The sequence below is a fragment of the Coffea arabica genome, chromosome 5e (genome assembly GCF_036785885.1).
Source record: "Coffea arabica cultivar ET-39 chromosome 5e, Coffea Arabica ET-39 HiFi, whole genome shotgun sequence".
In the NCBI taxonomy this organism is placed as follows: domain Eukaryota; kingdom Viridiplantae; phylum Streptophyta; class Magnoliopsida; order Gentianales; family Rubiaceae; genus Coffea; species Coffea arabica.
In genome coordinates, this window is record NC_092318.1 from 49,294,834 (window position 1) to 49,313,337 (window position 18,504).

Genomic DNA, 18,504 nt, shown 5'->3' on the forward strand with positions numbered 1-18,504 from the left:
ATATATATATATATATATATATATATATATATATATATATATATATATATATATATTCTTTTCCTAAAGTAGTTATTTGGATTTGAGGGAACAAAAGGCAATTCACAATCCTAATTAAGAATTATTTGAAAATGGTTTCCAAGGAATTTAGGGCAACAAACTTTATTCACAAAAGTTTTTCAACAAGTATATGGACAATTTGCTGAAAAAGTTTTCAGAATGTCTTGAATTAATGTAAATATTAGCTTTTGAAGGAAATTTGGGATTTCTGAAAAAAGAAAAGACACAAAATGTGAGTCATTTCTATATTCGTAGAGTTTTAACAATAAAAACAAATCAAATGCTGGTTTATTGATGTAACATTTCGTAAACTTTTATTATCAAATTATAATTTTTGATATTTTAGAAAAAAAAATTAATATTGTGCAAAAAAGCCTAAATACAAAATGTTACTTAGAAAAGTATCTTCAATGATAAACATTTTTTCTCCACAATTTGGATAAGAATCAAATATTGCCCAGAATTTATATCTCCTTCTTATCTCCTATCACCCCAAAAACACATAAGCCTAACCTATGTTATTGTTTATTATAATTGAATGTAATTTTCTGCTGATATATATTGTTTGTTGTGATATTACCATAGGAAACAAAAGACAAAATCGCCAAAACAACAGTCACAACAATACTTTAGCTAGTAAAACTAATAGAAAAACATATAGTATATAGCAAATTCTCAAGTGTCAAAAGAAATATTTTGGACACTACTTAGTAACGTCAGAAAGTCATTAAAATTTCATCTGCTTCACGGTATTTGGATACAAAAAATTCTTCAATGCATCCTAAACATATTCTCTAGTCACTTTCTTATATTTTTTAACTATTTTTTTATTTCACATATAACACATCATGAAAGGTGTAACAATAATTAATTATTCTAAATGGTATTTCAAATAATAGTTTATTCAAACACACACACACGAATACATGTAAAACTACAAAATTGGACACCATATAAATAATACTCTACTACTCTTACACACACAAGAATGAGAAGGAGAAATGAGAAACGAGAAATGAGAAACGGTGATGGAGGAGGAGGAGGAGGAGCATAGTAGTCGTGATTCTGTCCAAAGTTCCCCAACCCCATACTACTTTTATGGTGGGTTGGGGGTCTCATAGGTCGCTTTCAGTCTTAAATAGGCTTTAGCTGAAAATTGGCAATTGACAGACACTCTCTCCCACCCTTTAGTTTACTCCCCCCCACCCCACACTTTTCGAGCGGGAAATTTACGCATAAAGTAGTACTTCTACTGCAACAATTTCCCTACCCTCTTCTCTCACTCCTCTCTCTCTCTCTCTCTCTCCACACCTCTCCTTCCTTCCTTCTTTCTTTCTTTCGCTCCCAAATTTTCTCTTCCCCCAATCTTCCCATCTTCATTCTATCCTCGTACCAAAACTATCTATTTCTTCCATATTTGTTTGATGACTGATGGTCTAGCACATGTATGTTCATCAAGTTTTATCCTTGTTGCAGAGCTCGTGATCATGTGGTCTTAATTAGTTGTTAGAGTATTAGAAAGTGGCTTTCGACAAAAACCCATTTTCCCACTTTCATTACTCGGTGTTTTCAGCTGTGCTGTGCTCAAATTAAGGTCTGTAGATGTTTGTTTGTTTGTTTGTTTGCTTGCGTTCTTTGCATAATACTACCATTTATGTTGTACAAAACCCATCATTTTCCAACTGTTATTGTTTCCTGTTTTGTTAACGTTTAAGTCCTAATTTTGTTTCTTGAACTTGTTAGTACAAATTACTTTCTCTTTTCTCTCTCTCCCTAGCTGGTTTATTCCCACTGTTTTTGATTAACTTTTCTGATCACTGCTTCCTCCATCCATTCATCCATCCTTATCTTCTACTCATAAATGGACTGGCGGAGCTAGTGTTCTTCCCTTATTCTCATTCACTTGTCTTCTATTTACTTGTTACTCTTCATCAAACCCTTTACAATAACTTGTCTTTTCAGTTGGAATCTTGAGCGAGCAGAATATGGCCTTAGCAATGCAGGGTTTTTCGATCCGGTGAGTTTTCTTAGATGGGTTGTCTTTATTTTTCTTTATTGCCTTCTCCTCCCGCCTATTTTCGATTATTTAGGTTTTTTCTTGTTGCGGTTTTAATTATTTTCCTAGGGAGTATGCTGCAAGGATGAGGAGTGTAGACGTGGCGAAATGCTGGCCGTTTGATGAAGCTAATGAAGCGGATGTAAGAGCTGCGCTGCCCCCAATGACAATCAAGAAATTCAGGTGGTGGTTTGATGAGCTTAAATTGGCTGATGGAAACAATAAGGCTGAAGAGGATGATGACCAAGAGGAGGGATCCGATCTGGAGGAGACTACTCTTGAATGCTTGAGGAGGATGAAAAGGGTTCGAAAGGGGAAGTCAGTGAAGGTAGTAAAAGTGGTGAAGTCGAAGAAGGCGAAGCCAAAGGTCAAGGCTCCCAAGAAGAGGTCCATTGTTGAGCTTTTTGCAGTGGCGCCGCAGGTTGACAGACTAAATAGTGATGACGATGAAAATGGAGAGTGCTCTGATGATGGAGCAGATGGTGATGAAGGTAGTGGTGAGGAAGCTGGGATTGTTGATGCGGGTCTGAGGAAGAGGAAGGTTAAGAAGAAGGGAATTTTGAGCATGCTGAAGAAGGAAAAGACGGTGATGATCAAGAATTTGAAGAACAAGGACGGGGTCAATAAGAAAAAGAAGATGGAAAAAGGGAAGAATGCCGCCGTGGAATTAAGGAGCCCCAAGAAGGTAAGTGATTGTCCATTATCATATGTTGCTCGTTTTGTTTAATTGTTTGTGAATGTGGTATACAAGTTGCATTTAACCAGATATATTGATGATTCGCTGATAAATTGTGACATTTCTAGCTTATTTGGAGCATAAAATAATGGTATCATCCATAGATTGATCGATTCTTAGTTGTTGAGTACTTGAAATTAGATCCAATATCCTTGGAATACTCAGATTTTTGTCCTTTTCTGTATAGATTTTCTGCTTAAAACTACTGCTTGATATCTGGTTGTTGACTGCTCTATACATTTGTATGAATTTTACCTTGTACTCCTGCGAGAGTGAACTTAGGCAAAAAGATTTAAGGTTAGGTATGAGGCGAATAGTGAAAAATGGGGTCTTGTATGTTGGGGAAGCTGGTTTGAGCTTGGTGAGGAAGAAACTTTGGTGTTCCAGCTGTGCAGTACCGGTTGGATAGAGAAAGGGCTTTCATGGGATTAAGAGTTTTGTCCTAGCTTTTGCTGCCTGCCCAAAATCACATATGCTGCTCTTTCTGCTGGTTGCGTTTACCTCCTCAGCCATCATTGTCATGGCATGGCATGAGGGGTTCATCCAGTAGCCCACTTTCACCATATTGCTACATTTTGACCATTGGTTTCAACTTTGAGCTTGCGACTTGGAGGTCATTTTCTGGCTGTAGCCCCTAGTTAATTGCTGTATCATGCAAATCCAGTGCTTTAGCAAACTCACTGTTGAGTGTACAAAGGCTTGTAGTTGTAGACACAGGTGGAAGCCTTATTTAAGATTCATCATGTTGAGAATTTTCTGTTCACTAGTCTTCTAGCATGATATTAATAGAAAGAAGACATCCTTTTCACCAGTAAGTTGCTATGAAATGGGTTTGGTTACTTTACTTGTCCAAATTCTGTCTCTTTTGCTTATATTTATTACATCTTTTACTCTGAACTGACGGGAGCTAAGCTCATGGTGCATTCCGTCTCATGAAAGATGTATATGAATGATACAACAGTGAGAGGGTGTCACATACATGCAGTAGATCTCTTTGAAGCCCCTTTAAAATTTGTGATCTCTTGCAGGTCCAGGAAAAATCATAAGATATTAGGGAGCTTCTTACATAAATTAGGGAAGTTTGTTATACAGATTTAAAGTGGTTGGCCTATGGCAGTTTCGGATTCAGTTATATGTCTTGATGGAATCCATAGATTTTATTTAGCTTTTTGAAAGTTAAAATTGATATCCATTCTAACATCTTGATCCCAGATTATATGGTGGTTCAATGAATTTCATGGTAAACAACTTGATAGTTTATATATTGGGAGAGCCATGCAAATTGTAGATGAGATTTGAACCAGAACCAGAACCAGATGCTAATAAAGTTATTAGCAATCTATTTAAATCAGTCCAGAACCTTGACTATGGGTTATTCTTCTCTCTTCCTCCTCCTCCTTCTTCTTTTTTCTTTTTTTGGCCACGACCAGGGTGTTGCCGCGGGGGGGGGGGGGTAGGGGGAGGGAGCTCAGGAAAATAGCTCTGGTAAGCCCTTCATTTTATGGTGCTAGTGGTAGAAGTAGCATTCATGTAACTAACCTGAATAAGTAGAAATCCATTCATTAAATATAATGGATTAAAAGAAAACACCAAAAGAATGTGTTGCTGAGCCGTACGAGGTGGAAAACTCACAATATTTTGACTTCATTGTGCACATTTTCTAAACTTACTATTCTATGGGCAAATATGTGTATATCATTTTAAGTTATATTTAGATGGTAAGATGTATCTTGGTTTCTCAGGAAAAAACTTGTAAGCTCAAACTGCAAACTTCAGCCAATTCTGTCGCAAATGCAAATTGTTCTACATATAGCAAGGATCTGTTTGAAGCTATTGCTACCCATGTGAAGAAACCAAGGCTGAAGCGTTTAACTAAAGAAAAGATGAAATGCAAGACTCCAAGTACTTCCAAATTGCTTCAAAATGACCAACAAGCAGTTTCTCCTGTGCGTGGTATTCTTAAAAATCATAGAAGAGTAATTCCAGCAGAGAACTCCACAGATTCCATCTTTTATGATGCTGGTATTTTAACTAATTCTAGCACTCAAACTGTCAATAAGCATGTCAGTTTCTCACGAAGTGATGATGTACTTGAATTAAAGAGGAAGGCATATCCTACTGTGGAATTAGAGACCCAAACTTTCAGTGATTCAACTTCTGACATCAGTGCTGCTTCTGTGGAAAAGGGTCATCCTTCAGAGAGAGGAAAAAGTTTGAGCATTCAAGAGATGAAGGAAACTGAGCTTGGAATTTCCAATTGCGCAGCAGCTGAGGCTGATGTTCAGCTTATGACTGAAAATCTGTTATCTAGTAGATACCATGAGGCTGATGCACCAAACTTTTTCTCGTGGCAGCATGGGTTTAGTCAAGGGAATTGGTTGAATAGATCTGTGTCCTTTGGTCAAGGTCCTCTGCACATTGAAAGTCCTCAATGGCTTAAAGGATGCAATAGTGTAACAGCCCGTGATGCATTGTATACTTCCTCCTCTGGGATTCCTTCAATGTCCCAAGAACGTAATATTCCTAAATTTACGGTTCCCATGTATGGCTATTTATCAGATGCTTCCAGTAGCAGTCGTAGATTGCTCGATCTTTCTGGAGATGCTGGCCCTGACCTTGATTCAGGTTGTTCAATGGATTGTCTGAAGGCATATCCTCAGCCTGTATCATCATACTTTTCTATACAACATGAGAATGCCAATGCCAGACCCCTTTTCTCCTCACAGAGTATCAGAGAGAATCATAATGACCATGCTTTTCCATATCAATGGTTCCCTCATCTGTCTCCTAAAGAGCTGATGCATACTATTTGTTCCCTTCCGGATTGGAACTCGAGAGTGGCTATGTGTGGAGAGACAGGCATAAGTGAGAATTTTATTGGCTTGCCTCTCAATTCTCAAGGGGAGTTTATCAGTTTGAACTCCAGTGGTAAAGATTGTTTAAATCCTCCTAAGAGCATGAGTACCCTCAGAGGTCCGTCCTTGAGTTCGCCAATGCATGAGAATATCCTCTCGAACTCAATAATTAATCACATAGACATTAGAAGTTGGAATGGGATGGCACCATTCAAAGACCAGGTTCAATCTTGCAGGATCAAGGACTCCGGTAAAGAGGCTGCTAACTGTGATTTGCCTTCTGGATTAGATATGTTTGATCAATATGGTACTGGAAGAACAAATACAGTGATGAAGGGATCTGATCCTTACCTTTACTCGCTGGAGTCAGACATGGACCGGATGAAAGTGTCTCAATTTGAACCCAGACACAACTACGAGGTTCAAAAGCACCCACGGGATGAAATAATTCAGCAGCATGGCAATTCTGATCATATTTCAGTGCATGTTACTCAATCGACGATGCGTCTGATGGGTCAAGAGTTTACCATTGGCGGAAGAGGTTTTGAAGGACTTGAGGATAGAGAGCTTTGGACGGACAAGCAGATCATAACTGATTGTTCTAATAATAATGGCATTGAGACTTCATCCATAAAGAGTCCACATATGCCCGAATTCATTGTGCATCCCATTTTAGGGAAACTGAAAGGAACAGCGACTTATGTATCAAAAGCTGAAATGAAACAGGCATCAGAAGGTGCTCCACCGATGATGGTTCCAGAATCTAAGACATCCTTGCATTTCTCTGACAGCCACAATAATGTAATGCAGCAACATTGGGATGGTTTAAGCAAGGGTATACTCAAACCTGAGAAGTATCCTCAATTTTCACTGGTTTCTTCCCTTTTATCGGATAGCCATAAATCCACATTGGAAAATAAATTCTCTTGTTCATATATATCTCCTGTAGAACGCCCAGGGATTTCTATACCGGGATCAACTCTTCTCAACTGTAGTGAGAACATGAGCAGAAGCAGGGCTCAACTAGAAAACAAGCACACATCGGTTCCTCCTGCACAGTTAGCCCTCAAGTTCCCTTTTTCACATTCAGAATGTGGAATGCATACGGAGCCATCTTGGTCTCAGAACTCTTTTAGGGTCATGCACCCAGGGTTCTTGGAGACCAGAAAAAAGGCATCATTAATGGGTTATCGCCAATCACATTCTGGTCCAGGCACTGTCTGTCATCCCTGCTCTATGTCTGGAATTAATTTCCAAACTGGCCCTTCATCATTTCCCCGGCCCGAGCCTTTCCTTTTGTTCCCTTCTTCTGGTTCAGAGAATGCATTTGCTTCAACTTCTTTGGTTCACTGTCCAAGTGTGCCTACCCATCCTGGGTTCTCGTCAAATTCTTCCATGCAGAATAGAGTTGGGGAGAAAGTGAATGTTGGCAGTCAAGTAGAGTCAGGATTTAGTGTTCGGATCCCTGCTCATGGCAAAAGATCTAAAAAGAGGGTTCCATCTGTATCAGGTGATTGTGTGAGGTCCTCTAAGATACCTAAAATAGGAATTCAAGAAGATTCTAGCTGTGCTGTAACAGCAGTTCAGAGTGCTAACAATTTTCAAGGAGATGCGGAGTGTGATAGACAAGTATTAGAACTAGGTTCAGCTGAAGAAAACGCAGTGACTGTAGAATGTGGTCATAATGGGATTCATGTGGATGAGATTGGAGATTGTACTGAGACGGGTCCCTTCAAATTGACAGGTGCTCCTAGATCAGGTCCCATGAAATTGACAGCAGGAGCAAGATATATCCTAAAGCCATGTCAAAAGAATGATCAGGCAAACTCTAAGTCAACCAATTCAATCATTCCTGTTGCTACACCAGCAACTGGCAGGAGGGTTCTTGGGTCTGAGAAATCCTCAAAGATCTACAGGTTTTAGAAGTCAGTCAGATGATTAATTTCTTTCAAATGGCTGTTCGTTAACTGTTTTCAACTCCCTGAATGTCCTACGATAATGGAGCTGCAATACTTGCTCATACTGAAGCTTGTCACTGCAGTAATTTAGAAGAAAATTGTGTAACAATGTGTGGCTTATTCTGTGTTCTGTACTCGATGAAATGTAAACCTTTTCTGTTTCTGTTCAAACGCGTGCATTACTTTTCTCAGATTGTGGATTTTTTATCCTTGTTGGTTAATATGTTGCCTAGTCTTACATTTATCCAGTTAGCCTTTCTTGTCGTGATTCTTTTACTAAAATTTCTTACGAGTCCAGCAAAGAATCTGTTTCTCAGGTAAGTGAAAGAGAGGCTGGAATTGTTGGAATTAGCAGTTTCTGCTTTCCCTTTGAGCATTAACTGATGCTCTTTCTTAAGGCATTTTGCATCATGAAGACAATTATCATCTGAAACTGACTTTGTATAGACGCATTGGACTATGACTCTTTGCAGGGTGACAATTTGCGCCAAAATATAATTTAGTTAGCATAAAAATAGTGGTCATTAATAATTATTTATAAACTGCACGTATATTGGGCGTGTCCTTATCACTAGTTAATTATTATTATTTTTGGACAATAAACAATTCTTGTGAAATCACAGAAACACCGTTATTATTATTTTTAATCCAATAGATGGTAGTACTCAATTTGAAATTGCTAATCCAGCATAAAGTAGTTTAGAGAGAACGAGACCAATCAATCGCTCGAAGAAGATGCACACGTGGATCACTAGAAAATGATTACTATTTTCTTCTTTTAATCCTCACAAAAGTACATTCAATTCCAAGTACGTATAAAAGTAGTCAGCATGTGATTGAGAATCTAGCCCAAATCCAAGTGAATTTTTAGTACTGTAGTTTTGCTGTAATCTAGTCAAATAGTTAATTAGGAAGATCCAATCATCGAAGGCGAAGTAGAATTTCAGTACACGATCGTGGGGAGACATCTCTGATTCCCTCCCTAGTGTTTCTTTGCTTCTTTTTCAGCCTGCAACATATTCAGTCTCAAACATATTATTGTTTGTAAATCAACATTCTTTCCCTGTGTAATTTAGCTGCGTGAGAAAGAATGAAAGACTCGAATTTTTATGTGTCTTTTTTTGGTGTTTGTGTGTGTGGGGGGGGGGGGGGGGGGGGGGGGGGGGGGGGGAGGGTGGCAGATGTCTTACCGCTTTGACAACTCTATCAAAGGCATCTGGACCATATCTCTCAATATATCTTTCCACAGACTTCCTTGCATCAAGACTCATCATCTGGAGAACCCGTCTTTGTCTTTCAGGATAGCTTGAGCTAACATTGATCCCAACTTTGACGTATTTCCTCACGAGATTCTCATATGTGTAGGCTGCTCCATTGAAAATAGGCAGCACCAACCACATGCAGAATAGAAGCTTTACGTAAGGCCAGAAGGGTAGCCTGCACAAGCAAAAGCAGCCCTTTTCTGATACCATAAGCTTATGAACTCATGACCCTAACAAAACATTTAATCTATGAAACTTTACCATTGGAGGATTTTCCAGATAGACAGTTCAAAGAGGGTTAGGAATGAGTATAGCATCCAATAGGTAAGCCACTGCTGATCATCAAGCGTTGAAGGGCTCTCAATTGCTCGCATGGATGCATATCTACATGATTGTTCATAAACAAGGGATAGGACGATGTATAAGTTAATGCATGTTTATTTTGCTTTATCAACTGGAACGTTATCTTGCCATTGAAAACTCGAGAGATTCTTGACTTACAGAGGATACAGAAGCATTATTCCAGGTCTGGTTTCAAGTTTAGCACCAAAATTAAAACCGTTAGATAATGGAAACTGCGAAAGTAAATTTTTTCGCATGCATGCAATGTCTAATCTTTCTTGTTTTTACTTTCGTTTGCTTCTCTAATGCTGTCGTTCTTTAGGCAAAAGAGACTCCGAATGAAGCCATCGATATTTGGACAACACAGAAATCATGTTTATAGACTATAGAATGTAGATGCAAATAAAATAAAATCTGTATAGAATAAGGTACCCAATAAGTGCATCCAAATGTCTAGCAAGAGCTCCAAGGGCACCCATGTCGAAATGCAACTATGTTGATCTGTTGAGAAATGCTTAGTTTCTTCCCTCTGAAAACAAACTGAAAGAAGTTTAAGCTTGACGTACATGAGAAAACCAGCAGTGCAAGAACTAGGGGATTTATGTAGCGGGTATTCTGCAGATGATGCGATGAAGGAATGGATATCTTTATGGAACAGTTAAAGTCTACTTTCCTCCATCAACAAGAAAGAGTTTTGAGACTTGGGAAATGAGTCGGCAAGAAAGATGTTTAAAACTCCAACAAGGAAAAAATGCTTTTGTAAGAAAGTGATGGTCCTCATTTTTATCCTTGTCTTGATCAACAGTATTACACAGGATTCCAATAAAGAAGCAGAAGCATAAATAGTCTTTTCTGTCTCAGCATGCAGCTCTTTTTGCCGAGTTTAGTAGTTGACGAGGTATTGAGAGTTGTAGCCCAACCTTACCTGATCAATCAATATCCACAATCTTGTTATTTTAAGTGCAAATCAATCTAGTTCTTTTGTTTAATCTCAGAGTAAGTTTTATCTTGTTAAAGATGGACATACAGTACAAAAGTTATTTTTTGAGCAACATGTGCAAATGTCGTTCCTAGTTAAATAGAAAATTTCACCTCCAACTCTTTGATTTGCATGTTAAGTATCCTAGGGTAAAAAGACAAAAACTACAGGAGAAAAGGTTCCTTATTAAACACTTAATGATTTTTTTTATATATTTATTTTGACATGATAGACCTACTCCTACTCTATACTATGGGGAGGGGAGTGACCCAACGAGCCTAAGTGAAAATTTAGGGGACTGAATCACCACTGGTCCAGACCGGTGTTTATATATCCGTTGGTGAAATATTCCAGAAAGTTCTGAATTTTTAGAATATAAGTAAAGGATACTTAATGATTGTGCACGGCTAAAAATGGACAGAAAATCCATTAAAGGGAAAACAGGTCCGATTTAATTTAGTTTAATTATTCAAGCTTCTCTTCTTACCATGAAGGGGTCAGGGGCCAAAAAAAAAAAAAAAGGAGCACAAGTCTCTGAAATTAATATAGGGTTGCATGGTCAATGTAGTTTGCACGTATAAATCTATAGCTATGTTTGTGAAAGTCATTTTCTCCCAAATTCCTTCAAGCTTAGAGAAATACAGAATTCATGGGAGAAGAGTTGAATAACTTTTCAACAAAAGCAGAAAAAGGAAAGGAGGAGATGTGGTCTTGTGATTGACCCCCTTTGCTAACGAAAGCCAATAGGAAAGTTGGATTCTTACTTAATAAAAAAAAAAAAAAAAAAAAAAAAAGTGGGTCAGGCTTCTCTTCCCAATTTGTCTGAAACTATTATTTTCCATTACTTTAATTGATCCAGAAACTGTCAACCTAGTACTTCTTTTCCCACTTAAAGAAAGCACTTTAATTTTTCTCTATTAAATAATGAATATAAATAATTCTTCTTCTTTGTTATAAAGATGAAAATAATTCTTCTGAAGAACTAAATAGGGGAACATAATTAAATATTTTGTTGCCTTTTTTCTCAGAGTTAATCTTGTATGAACTGACAGTATATACGTTATTACTGTTGAATGAATGACTTATACGAAAAATTTCATATTAGTCATGATCCATTAAATAGTGATAGTGTATTCATATCAATATATAATATATTAATCCTATATAGCTATATTATAATACAAAAAACACATTTAAGTTGACTATTAAAGGTCCCTTTTTTTCCCTGACTCTTACCACTATATTTTAGTAAATTCATATAGCATTTGACCAAAGGTTAAGCCTATATCACATGAATCACAAGTACCTGTTTCATTTTAATCTTTATTCATTTATTTATTTATCACCTTCACCTTTTTTTTTTTTTGATAACTTTACTCACCTATTAATTTCAGCCATTCCAATATGGATTCGGCTGATTTGGTATTCATTCGCGAGCAGTCCAAAAAAGGTAACGTGGGGGAAGTATTCTGATCAATGGGCCAAACCTTTGTCAAAAGAAAAATGAAAAATATTGGCCCAAAATCCAGGTCAAGTACACCCGGGATGGCCCAAGATTTTCACCCCGACGGGTTCGCGCCTTTCGCCAGCTTTGCTCCACTATCCAACTCCCACTATTACACTCTCCTATTCTCCACTCTCTGCCCACAATTCTCCGAAGTCCGAACCGCCCCGGCCGCCCGCCCCCATGCTTTAAACCCTAAATTCTCACCCGTTTAATCCTCTGTAAGTTTCTTCTTTCTGCCTTTTGATGTAATGTTCGTATTATAATTCGAATGCTTTAGTCGGGTTGCTTTTTAGGATCCGAAATCCGAATTTTATGGACAACCGGTTGTCTTCTATTTTATGGGATCCGACACTTGTATTAGGGTTTTAGTCGTCAGTGATTGTAATGATTTATGACCCGATTATTTACTAAAGCAAGTCGAATCGGGTTGAATTCGGGTCCTCCGATCTTGGCCGGTGGATGCATGTCTGAATTCTTGAATTTGTACCTTTTTTTTGGCATTCGGATTTTGCCTCAATTCAGTTTCCAGAGTTAAGTCCTTAGTGTTTTATTCTTTTCTTTCCTTTTTTTTTTGGTTTAAAGTTTTTTATGCAGTTGCTCTTGAAGTTTGTTATACCTATTCTGTTTTTTCTTAATTATTTGTTGTTTATTTTGCTTTTCATTTTTATACAGTAGTGTTGTTTGTTAATTTTGCCCGTTAATTAATTTAAATATTGAATAAAAAAAAGGAGGCGAATGACTTTTGAATTTACTCACTTACCCTTTTTCCTTAATTCTTTAAAGGTGGGTAATTTTTCCAACCTTTTTTGCTATCAAATTTGTAAATTTTCCAAGTTATGTAAACAAAAATTCTTGATAATAAGTTCAAAGTAATAGACTTTTATGGGATATTTTGTTGATTCGAACTTATTATGCGATTGCCTTACTCACTGCAGAACGAAAATTGCAGAGGTACTAATAGGGTAAGTATCTAAGGGGAATGATGGATATAGCGGATGAAGCGGTGATAGTCAATTCCAGTAGGTTGAAATCTGTGGTGTGGAATGATTTTGATAGGGTTAAAAAAGGCGATACCTTGGTGGCTATTTGTCACCATTGTAAAAGGAAACTTAGCGGGTCAAGTACAAGTGGAACGTCACATTTGAGAAACCATTTGATCAGATGTAGGAGAAGGTCAAACCATGATGTAACTCAGTTGGTAACCAGGGGAAAGAAAAAGGATGGAACTCTTACTGTTGCAAATCTTAGTTTTGGTCAAGAGCAGAGAAAGGTTGAAGCATTAAGCATCGTAAATACTACATTTGAGCATGGGAATAGGAAAGATGGGAGCATTAGCCTGGGGACTAATAACTTTGATCATAAACGGAGCCAACTTGATCTTGCTCGAATGATCATATTGCATGGTTATTCTCTGGCCATGGTTGAAGATTTTGGCTTCAGAATATTTGTCAGAAATCTTCAGCCGCTGTTTGACCTGGTGACATTTGATAGAGTTGAGGCTGATTGCAAGGAAATTTATCAAATAGAAAAACATAAGGTCTATGAAGAGTTGGCTAAATTGCCTGGTAAAGTTAGCCTTTATGCTGATACATGGGTTGCTAATGGAGATTCTAAGTACCTTTCCTTGACAGCACATTACATTGATGATACCTGGCAACTTAAGAAGAAAATTCTGAACTTTCTGGCGCTTGATCCTTCTCAAACTGAAGACGTGCTTTGTGATGCTATTATGACAGGCCTGAGGAACTGGGATATTGATAGGAAATTGTTTTCACTCACTCTTGATAATCATTCCAGATACGATGACATTGTTCGTAGGATCAGAGACCAGTTATGTGAGCACCGATATCTTGTTTGTAATGGCCAATTGTTTGACGTACGCTGTGCAGCAAATGTTGTCAAGTTAATGGCTCAGGATGCACTGGAAATATCTTTTGAGATTTCCCAAAAGATCCGGGAAAGCATTCGGTATGTCAGGAGTTCACAAGCTGTACAAGATAAGTTCAATGAAATGATTCAGTTAGCTGGGATCAGTAGTCAGAAAAGCTTGTGTCTTGATAATCCGTTGCACTGGAACTTGACATATTTCATGCTTGAAGCTGCTGTAGAGTACAGAGATGCATTTGTCCATCTGCAAGAACATGAGTCTCTGTACACGATGTACCCATCAGGCACAGAATGGGACAGAGCAAGTGCTATTTCTAGCTTCTTAAAGCTCTTTGTTGAAGTGTCTAATGTTTTTGCAGGAAACAAGTTTTCTACCGCCAATATATATTTTCCAGAGATATGCGATATTCATTTGCAGTTGATCGAGTGGTGCCAGAACTCAGATGATTTTATCAGTTCCTTGGCATTGAAAATGAAACAAAGATTTGATGAATACTGGAAGAAATGCAGCTTGGCTTTGGCAATTGCAGCCATCTTAGATCCACGATTCAAGATGAAATTGGTGGAATATTATTATCCGCAGATATACGGAAATAGTGCCCCTGATTGCATTGATATAGTCTCCAATTGTATGAAGGCTCTTTACAATGGTCATGCGGTATGCTCACCATTAACTTCTCAAGGTCAAGGAGGTGCTACTTGCCAAGTTGGTACTTTTGGGACTGGTGCTATTAATGATTCCAGAAGTAGGCTTACAGGCTTTGACAAATTTGTAAATGAAACTTCTCAGAGCCAAAACGTAAAATCAGACTTGGACAAGTATTTAGAGGAGCCTTTGTTTCCTCGAAATGTTGACTTCAGCATACTAAATTGGTGGAAAGTTCACACACCAAGATATCCTATCCTATCTACTATGGCACGCAACATTTTGGGAATTCCTTTGTCCAAAGTCTCATCAGAGGCCTTGTTTAACACTGGCGATAGAGCGATTGACCAACCTTGGGTTCCATTGAGATCAGAGACTTTACAGGCTGTGATGTGCACCCAAGACTGGATGAGCAGTGAATTAGAAGGTTAATTTATTGAAGTGACATTTCTGATTTTTATGAATAGCTGTCAATTTCTACTGATAGATGTTTTTTGATTTTTGTTTTTGTGACAGATTCTAAATCATCATCCAACCCTCCTTTGGCCATTTGTTATGATGCAAAGTAGTAACACATGGGTATAATTTGGTTATACCGTAGACATGTTTTCCATTCTTTCCAGAGGGCTTTGCTCATTTGAGTATCTCCAGCTTTTCATGAAACTCTTTCATGTCAGCCTAATTGTATATCTTGAGGTCCTGCACAGAGATTGAAGAAAGACTAACCTCCCTTTTTGTGCCTCTGAGGCTTTCCTTGGCTTTTCCCGTTTGGTTCGCAGAATATGTTGCTCGGGTGGTAGAGAGTAGAATGCAGTGGGCTTGGTACCATGTTCAATTCATTAGATGCTGTGCCAAGCAAAGGTCTTTTGCAAGATGTGAAGTAGTAGCTGAGCTGAAAGAGCGAGTCCGTCCGTATTGGTTTTTACAACTCTTCTGCACAGGCCGGAAGAGCTCACGCAGCTCGTTTTCAGGTGGAAAATGGAGAGATCGTCAAATCCACGCCTTTGTCTAATCTGTTGGAGGTTGAACCAGAAAGAAACAATATAATGTGCATGACGACGGTGGAGGTTTTACAATCATAATCAACGCGTGTAAAAATCGGGCCTGCATAAGATGTTGTTTGGTATTCTGCCGTATGAAGGATAGGCCAATTTAAAGGTCAACCCAGCCCATTTCATGTCTTGTGGATTATTAACATTTTTTTGACTGTAAATAAAGCGTTCATTACTGCTCTTTTTCCTTTTTTTATCCCCCTTCCTGAACTCCATTTGGGCGTGAATCCTGGATCTAGTCAACATGGGTAAGAATTAAGACTCGAACTCAAATGCCTGTGGACTTGCAAGCAAGATTTAGGTACCGTAAAACTTTGCTCCTTTCAGGGCTCCACAATGTGCAGGATTTGCGGACACTGATATGGTCCATGCACACAACAGACGACCAAACATAAAGTCCGACAGGTGCCCGGGCTCCATTAACTAGTGTCTTTTTCTCCTTTTAAATTATGATTATCCGCTAAACAAAATCCAACTCCCGTGATTATTGTGTTAATTTTAGTATGTGAGTTGCTAGTTTAATAGAAGATTGTTGTATCTGTGAGATACTCAATGGTCTTTTTAATTGTGCACAAAAAATAGTTTTAGACCAAAAAATGTGTTCATCTTTGTGTTGGCTAGAAATACTTTTTTATTTTAGAGCCAAACGAGTCAGCTTTTTATAACACTCAAATGCAGCCTTGGGTTCCCACATTGGATCCATTATCATCTCAAAATGGAAACCACAAAAAAGTAGTACAGTAAAGAAGCAATTATATGGTGACTTAAACTCGCTGCTCTCCTCTAAGGTGCAAAACCTAACAATAGCAACAGACTCATCCCAAGTTCTCCAGCTACTCAAGCTCCGACAATGACCTCGTACAACAACAACATTATTGAATTAACATGGTCCACCAAGAAGAAGCTTGTTTTAATCTCCTAGCTTGACCCTACCCATAGAGCAGTCCTCATCAATGGACATCATCGATATCTGATATTCCTTTCAGTAGCAGCTAGCACGAGTTGATCTACTTCTATATATTATGCACACACACACACACATCTTTTAAGGATATTTCGATCATAAGAAACTACTATAGGATGCTTCCATTATGACAAAATAGTGATTCTAATTAAAATTACTCGTCGTGCTGTCTGATGATATATATACTATCAGTATAAGAAAAATTAATCCTTACACATTTGATTTTTCTTTTTTTTTTTGGGTATGTGATATCAATGCCTACAATTAAAGTATATACCATAATAAACGAAACGAAGACTAGTGTGCATCTTATATCATCCCATTGTAACAATGGTATGTCTATCTATAGTTGACATGTGTATCAAATTTCAACTTAGTAATCATTTTGACCTGGAAGACTTGAAGGGCATCCTGAGTGTGTCGTTTCATGCACATGCAGTAGTACCCTGCAACTGCAAGCAGGAAGACTGGAGAGAGTGTGGAGAAATAATGCTGCTTCTGCCATTTCAACTTATGGTAATGGTTCTCGTGTCAGATCAAGTGAAGACAGTATTTTACCACCAAGACGACATCTATGATCTACCATTTTTGTGATAAATTCCCCTGGTCCGTGTTAAAAATGGTAAAGATTACATGCTCAAAACAGATGTTAGACCCAAAAGAAAGAAACACAAGACTAATTAGCATAGAAGCTGCCTCAAACCTTGCCATGACCATTAACCACCTGATACGCGAGGACGCTAAATCCAGTTTTCAAGTCACATTAGATGGCATTAATTGTCGAATCAAGTGAATAATCTCAACGTTTTTTTTTTTTGTGGTTGAAACTACACGGGCTTCTTGAGATTTTTAATCATTTGGTTATATACGTCTTTGACAGTCATTGCCATTTTCCACATTGTTCATGTTCTTGTACCTTTTTCCCCCCCAAAACTACTGTTGCAAAAACTATGTAGGAAGTTTATTGCAACTAAAAAATGTGGGCGGGTTTGTATTTTCTGTTCATTGGAAATGCTAACAGGAGAGTTCAATTCGATATAGTTTCACATAATCTCGAAAAGACAATCCAGACACAGTCAATCTTTTCCTTGATTTTTTTTTCTGTTTTTGGGTTTTGGGGAGGAATATTGACAAGTCTATTGAAGGGCAGTCACCTTGACAAATACGGGTATTTGTAAAATTTGATTTCTGAATGTAATTCTTATATGGGTTGTGCAATTTCCAAAAAATAAGAAGAGAAGTAATATCACAATTTCTTTGGAGCTGGATAGCGTAAGTGGCAAAATGAATCGACTAGAAAACCACGTGATTTGAAGCTACAACTCGTACTAATTAAATCACCAACCTAACTCGTACTAGATCAAGAACCAAAGTTTATTTTACACGACCAACCTAACTCGTACAACACCAAGAACCAAAGTTTGTTTTACTTTTACACGACCTAACCGAGGAAAGGTCTTTCTCAGGAGTTAAGGGCTGTAGGGTTGACACCTAATTTGCCAGCTTTGTCACTTGACGTCAAACTGGTTTGATGTTGATATTCGATTTTGGTATCCATATGTAGAGGATTAATCTTTCATACAGTATTAGGTTTAACTGCATAATAATTCATCTCAATTTGAATTTGAACTCCAAATTTTATGTGTATAATATCCATTCATTCTTGCTAATGCATACACTGTCAGTTTGGAAAAGCTCGCTCCATGGATATATTGTAAGGAAACCTATATGTTGATTTGAAAAGAAGTAAAATATAACATATATTTTGATTTCAACCCAGACATGTCTAACATGGTTTATTGATAAAGAAAAGTTGACGGCTAAAATGAAAAGTTTAAACTTTAAGGGCTGTTTTGAGTTGTAAACTAGATCAAGCATTAATTCTACAAAAGTTTACAAAAATCTAAGTGGTTGGGTACAAAAGTTTTCTTGAGAACATAGCGAGCCCATTTGGATTGAAGGTTAATTATTTGGAGGGAAAATTATTTTATTTATTGTAACACTTTTTTGTGATTTAAAATATGTCTAATAAAAAGGTTGTTAAGATAAGAAAAGATGATAAAAACTTGGGTTGAAAGGAATCTCGAAAAGAATTTTTGCCAAATAGTTGCTATCCATGTACAATTATGTTCCGATATGCTATATTGCCAGTCGCTGAGAAAGGAAAAACTCACTCTTCATATCAAAGAGGCAGGATTTC

General features: G+C 37.7%; 3 protein-coding genes across 4 annotated transcripts; 2 read left to right on the plus strand and 1 right to left on the minus strand.

Moving 5' to 3' along the window:
• The first annotated feature begins 1,050 nt into the window (after positions 1–1,050).
• On the plus strand, positions 1,051–7,856 carry LOC113743466 (uncharacterized). The gene is made up of 4 exons (XM_027271485.2): positions 1,051–1,654; positions 2,023–2,077; positions 2,186–2,801; positions 4,595–7,856. The coding sequence occupies exons 2-4, from the start codon at positions 2,046–2,048 to the stop codon at positions 7,628–7,630; spliced, it is 3,684 nt and encodes a 1,227-aa protein (XP_027127286.1). The 5' UTR covers positions 1,051–1,654; positions 2,023–2,045; the 3' UTR covers positions 7,631–7,856.
• A 557-nt stretch (positions 7,857–8,413) lies between these two features.
• On the minus strand, positions 8,414–9,870 carry LOC113688480 (HVA22-like protein f). Its single transcript, XM_027206299.2, has 5 exons — positions 9,702–9,870; positions 9,429–9,455; positions 9,189–9,311; positions 8,856–9,102; positions 8,414–8,674 (listed from the first exon to the last, which is right to left on the minus strand). The coding sequence occupies exons 1-5, from the start codon at positions 9,746–9,748 to the stop codon at positions 8,648–8,650; spliced, it is 471 nt and encodes a 156-aa protein (XP_027062100.1). The 5' UTR covers positions 9,749–9,870; the 3' UTR covers positions 8,414–8,647.
• Positions 9,871–11,801: 1,931 nt separating this feature from the next.
• LOC113743280 (zinc finger BED domain-containing protein RICESLEEPER 1-like) lies at positions 11,802–15,521 on the plus strand. 2 transcript variants are annotated; one of them, XM_072048951.1, is made up of 3 exons: positions 11,802–11,973; positions 12,705–14,715; positions 14,805–15,521. In XM_072048951.1, the coding sequence occupies exons 2-3, from the start codon at positions 12,735–12,737 to the stop codon at positions 14,855–14,857; spliced, it is 2,034 nt and encodes a 677-aa protein (XP_071905052.1). In that variant the 5' UTR covers positions 11,802–11,973; positions 12,705–12,734; the 3' UTR covers positions 14,858–15,521. The 2 variants fall into 2 exon arrangements, with proteins under 2 accessions (XP_071905052.1, XP_027127053.1); XM_027271252.2 differs by having other exon boundaries at positions 11,803–11,973; positions 12,691–14,715.
• The last annotated feature ends 2,983 nt before the right edge of the window (positions 15,522–18,504 follow it).

What these genes read in the sequence shown, in the direction of transcription:
- LOC113743466 (XM_027271485.2), top strand. Translation starts at nt 2,046, where the DNA reads ATGGCCTTAGCAATGCAGGGTTTTTCGATCCG. An exon ending in ATGCAGGGTTTTTCGATCCG is followed by an intron (nt 2,078 to 2,185) that starts GTGAGTTTTCTT and finishes TTATTTTCCTAG; the next exon opens with GGAGTATGCTGCAAGGATGA. An exon ending in AATTAAGGAGCCCCAAGAAG is followed by an intron (nt 2,802 to 4,594) that starts GTAAGTGATTGT and finishes TTGGTTTCTCAG; the next exon opens with GAAAAAACTTGTAAGCTCAA.
- LOC113688480 (XM_027206299.2), bottom strand. Translation starts at nt 9,748, where the DNA reads ATGGGTGCCCTTGGAGCTCTTGCTAGACATTTGGATGCACTTATTGG. An exon ending in CATTTGGATGCACTTATTGG is followed by an intron (nt 9,456 to 9,701) that starts GTACCTTATTCT and finishes ACTTGAAACCAG; the next exon opens with ACCTGGAATAATGCTTCTGT. An exon ending in TTGATAGAGTTGTCAAAGCG is followed by an intron (nt 8,675 to 8,855) that starts GTAAGACATCTG and finishes AATATGTTGCAG; the next exon opens with GCTGAAAAAGAAGCAAAGAA.
- LOC113743280 (XM_072048951.1), top strand. Translation starts at nt 12,735, where the DNA reads ATGATGGATATAGCGGATGAAGCGGTGATAGTCAATTCCAGTAGGTTG. An exon ending in GATGAGCAGTGAATTAGAAG is followed by an intron (nt 14,716 to 14,804) that starts GTTAATTTATTG and finishes TTTTTGTGACAG; the next exon opens with ATTCTAAATCATCATCCAAC.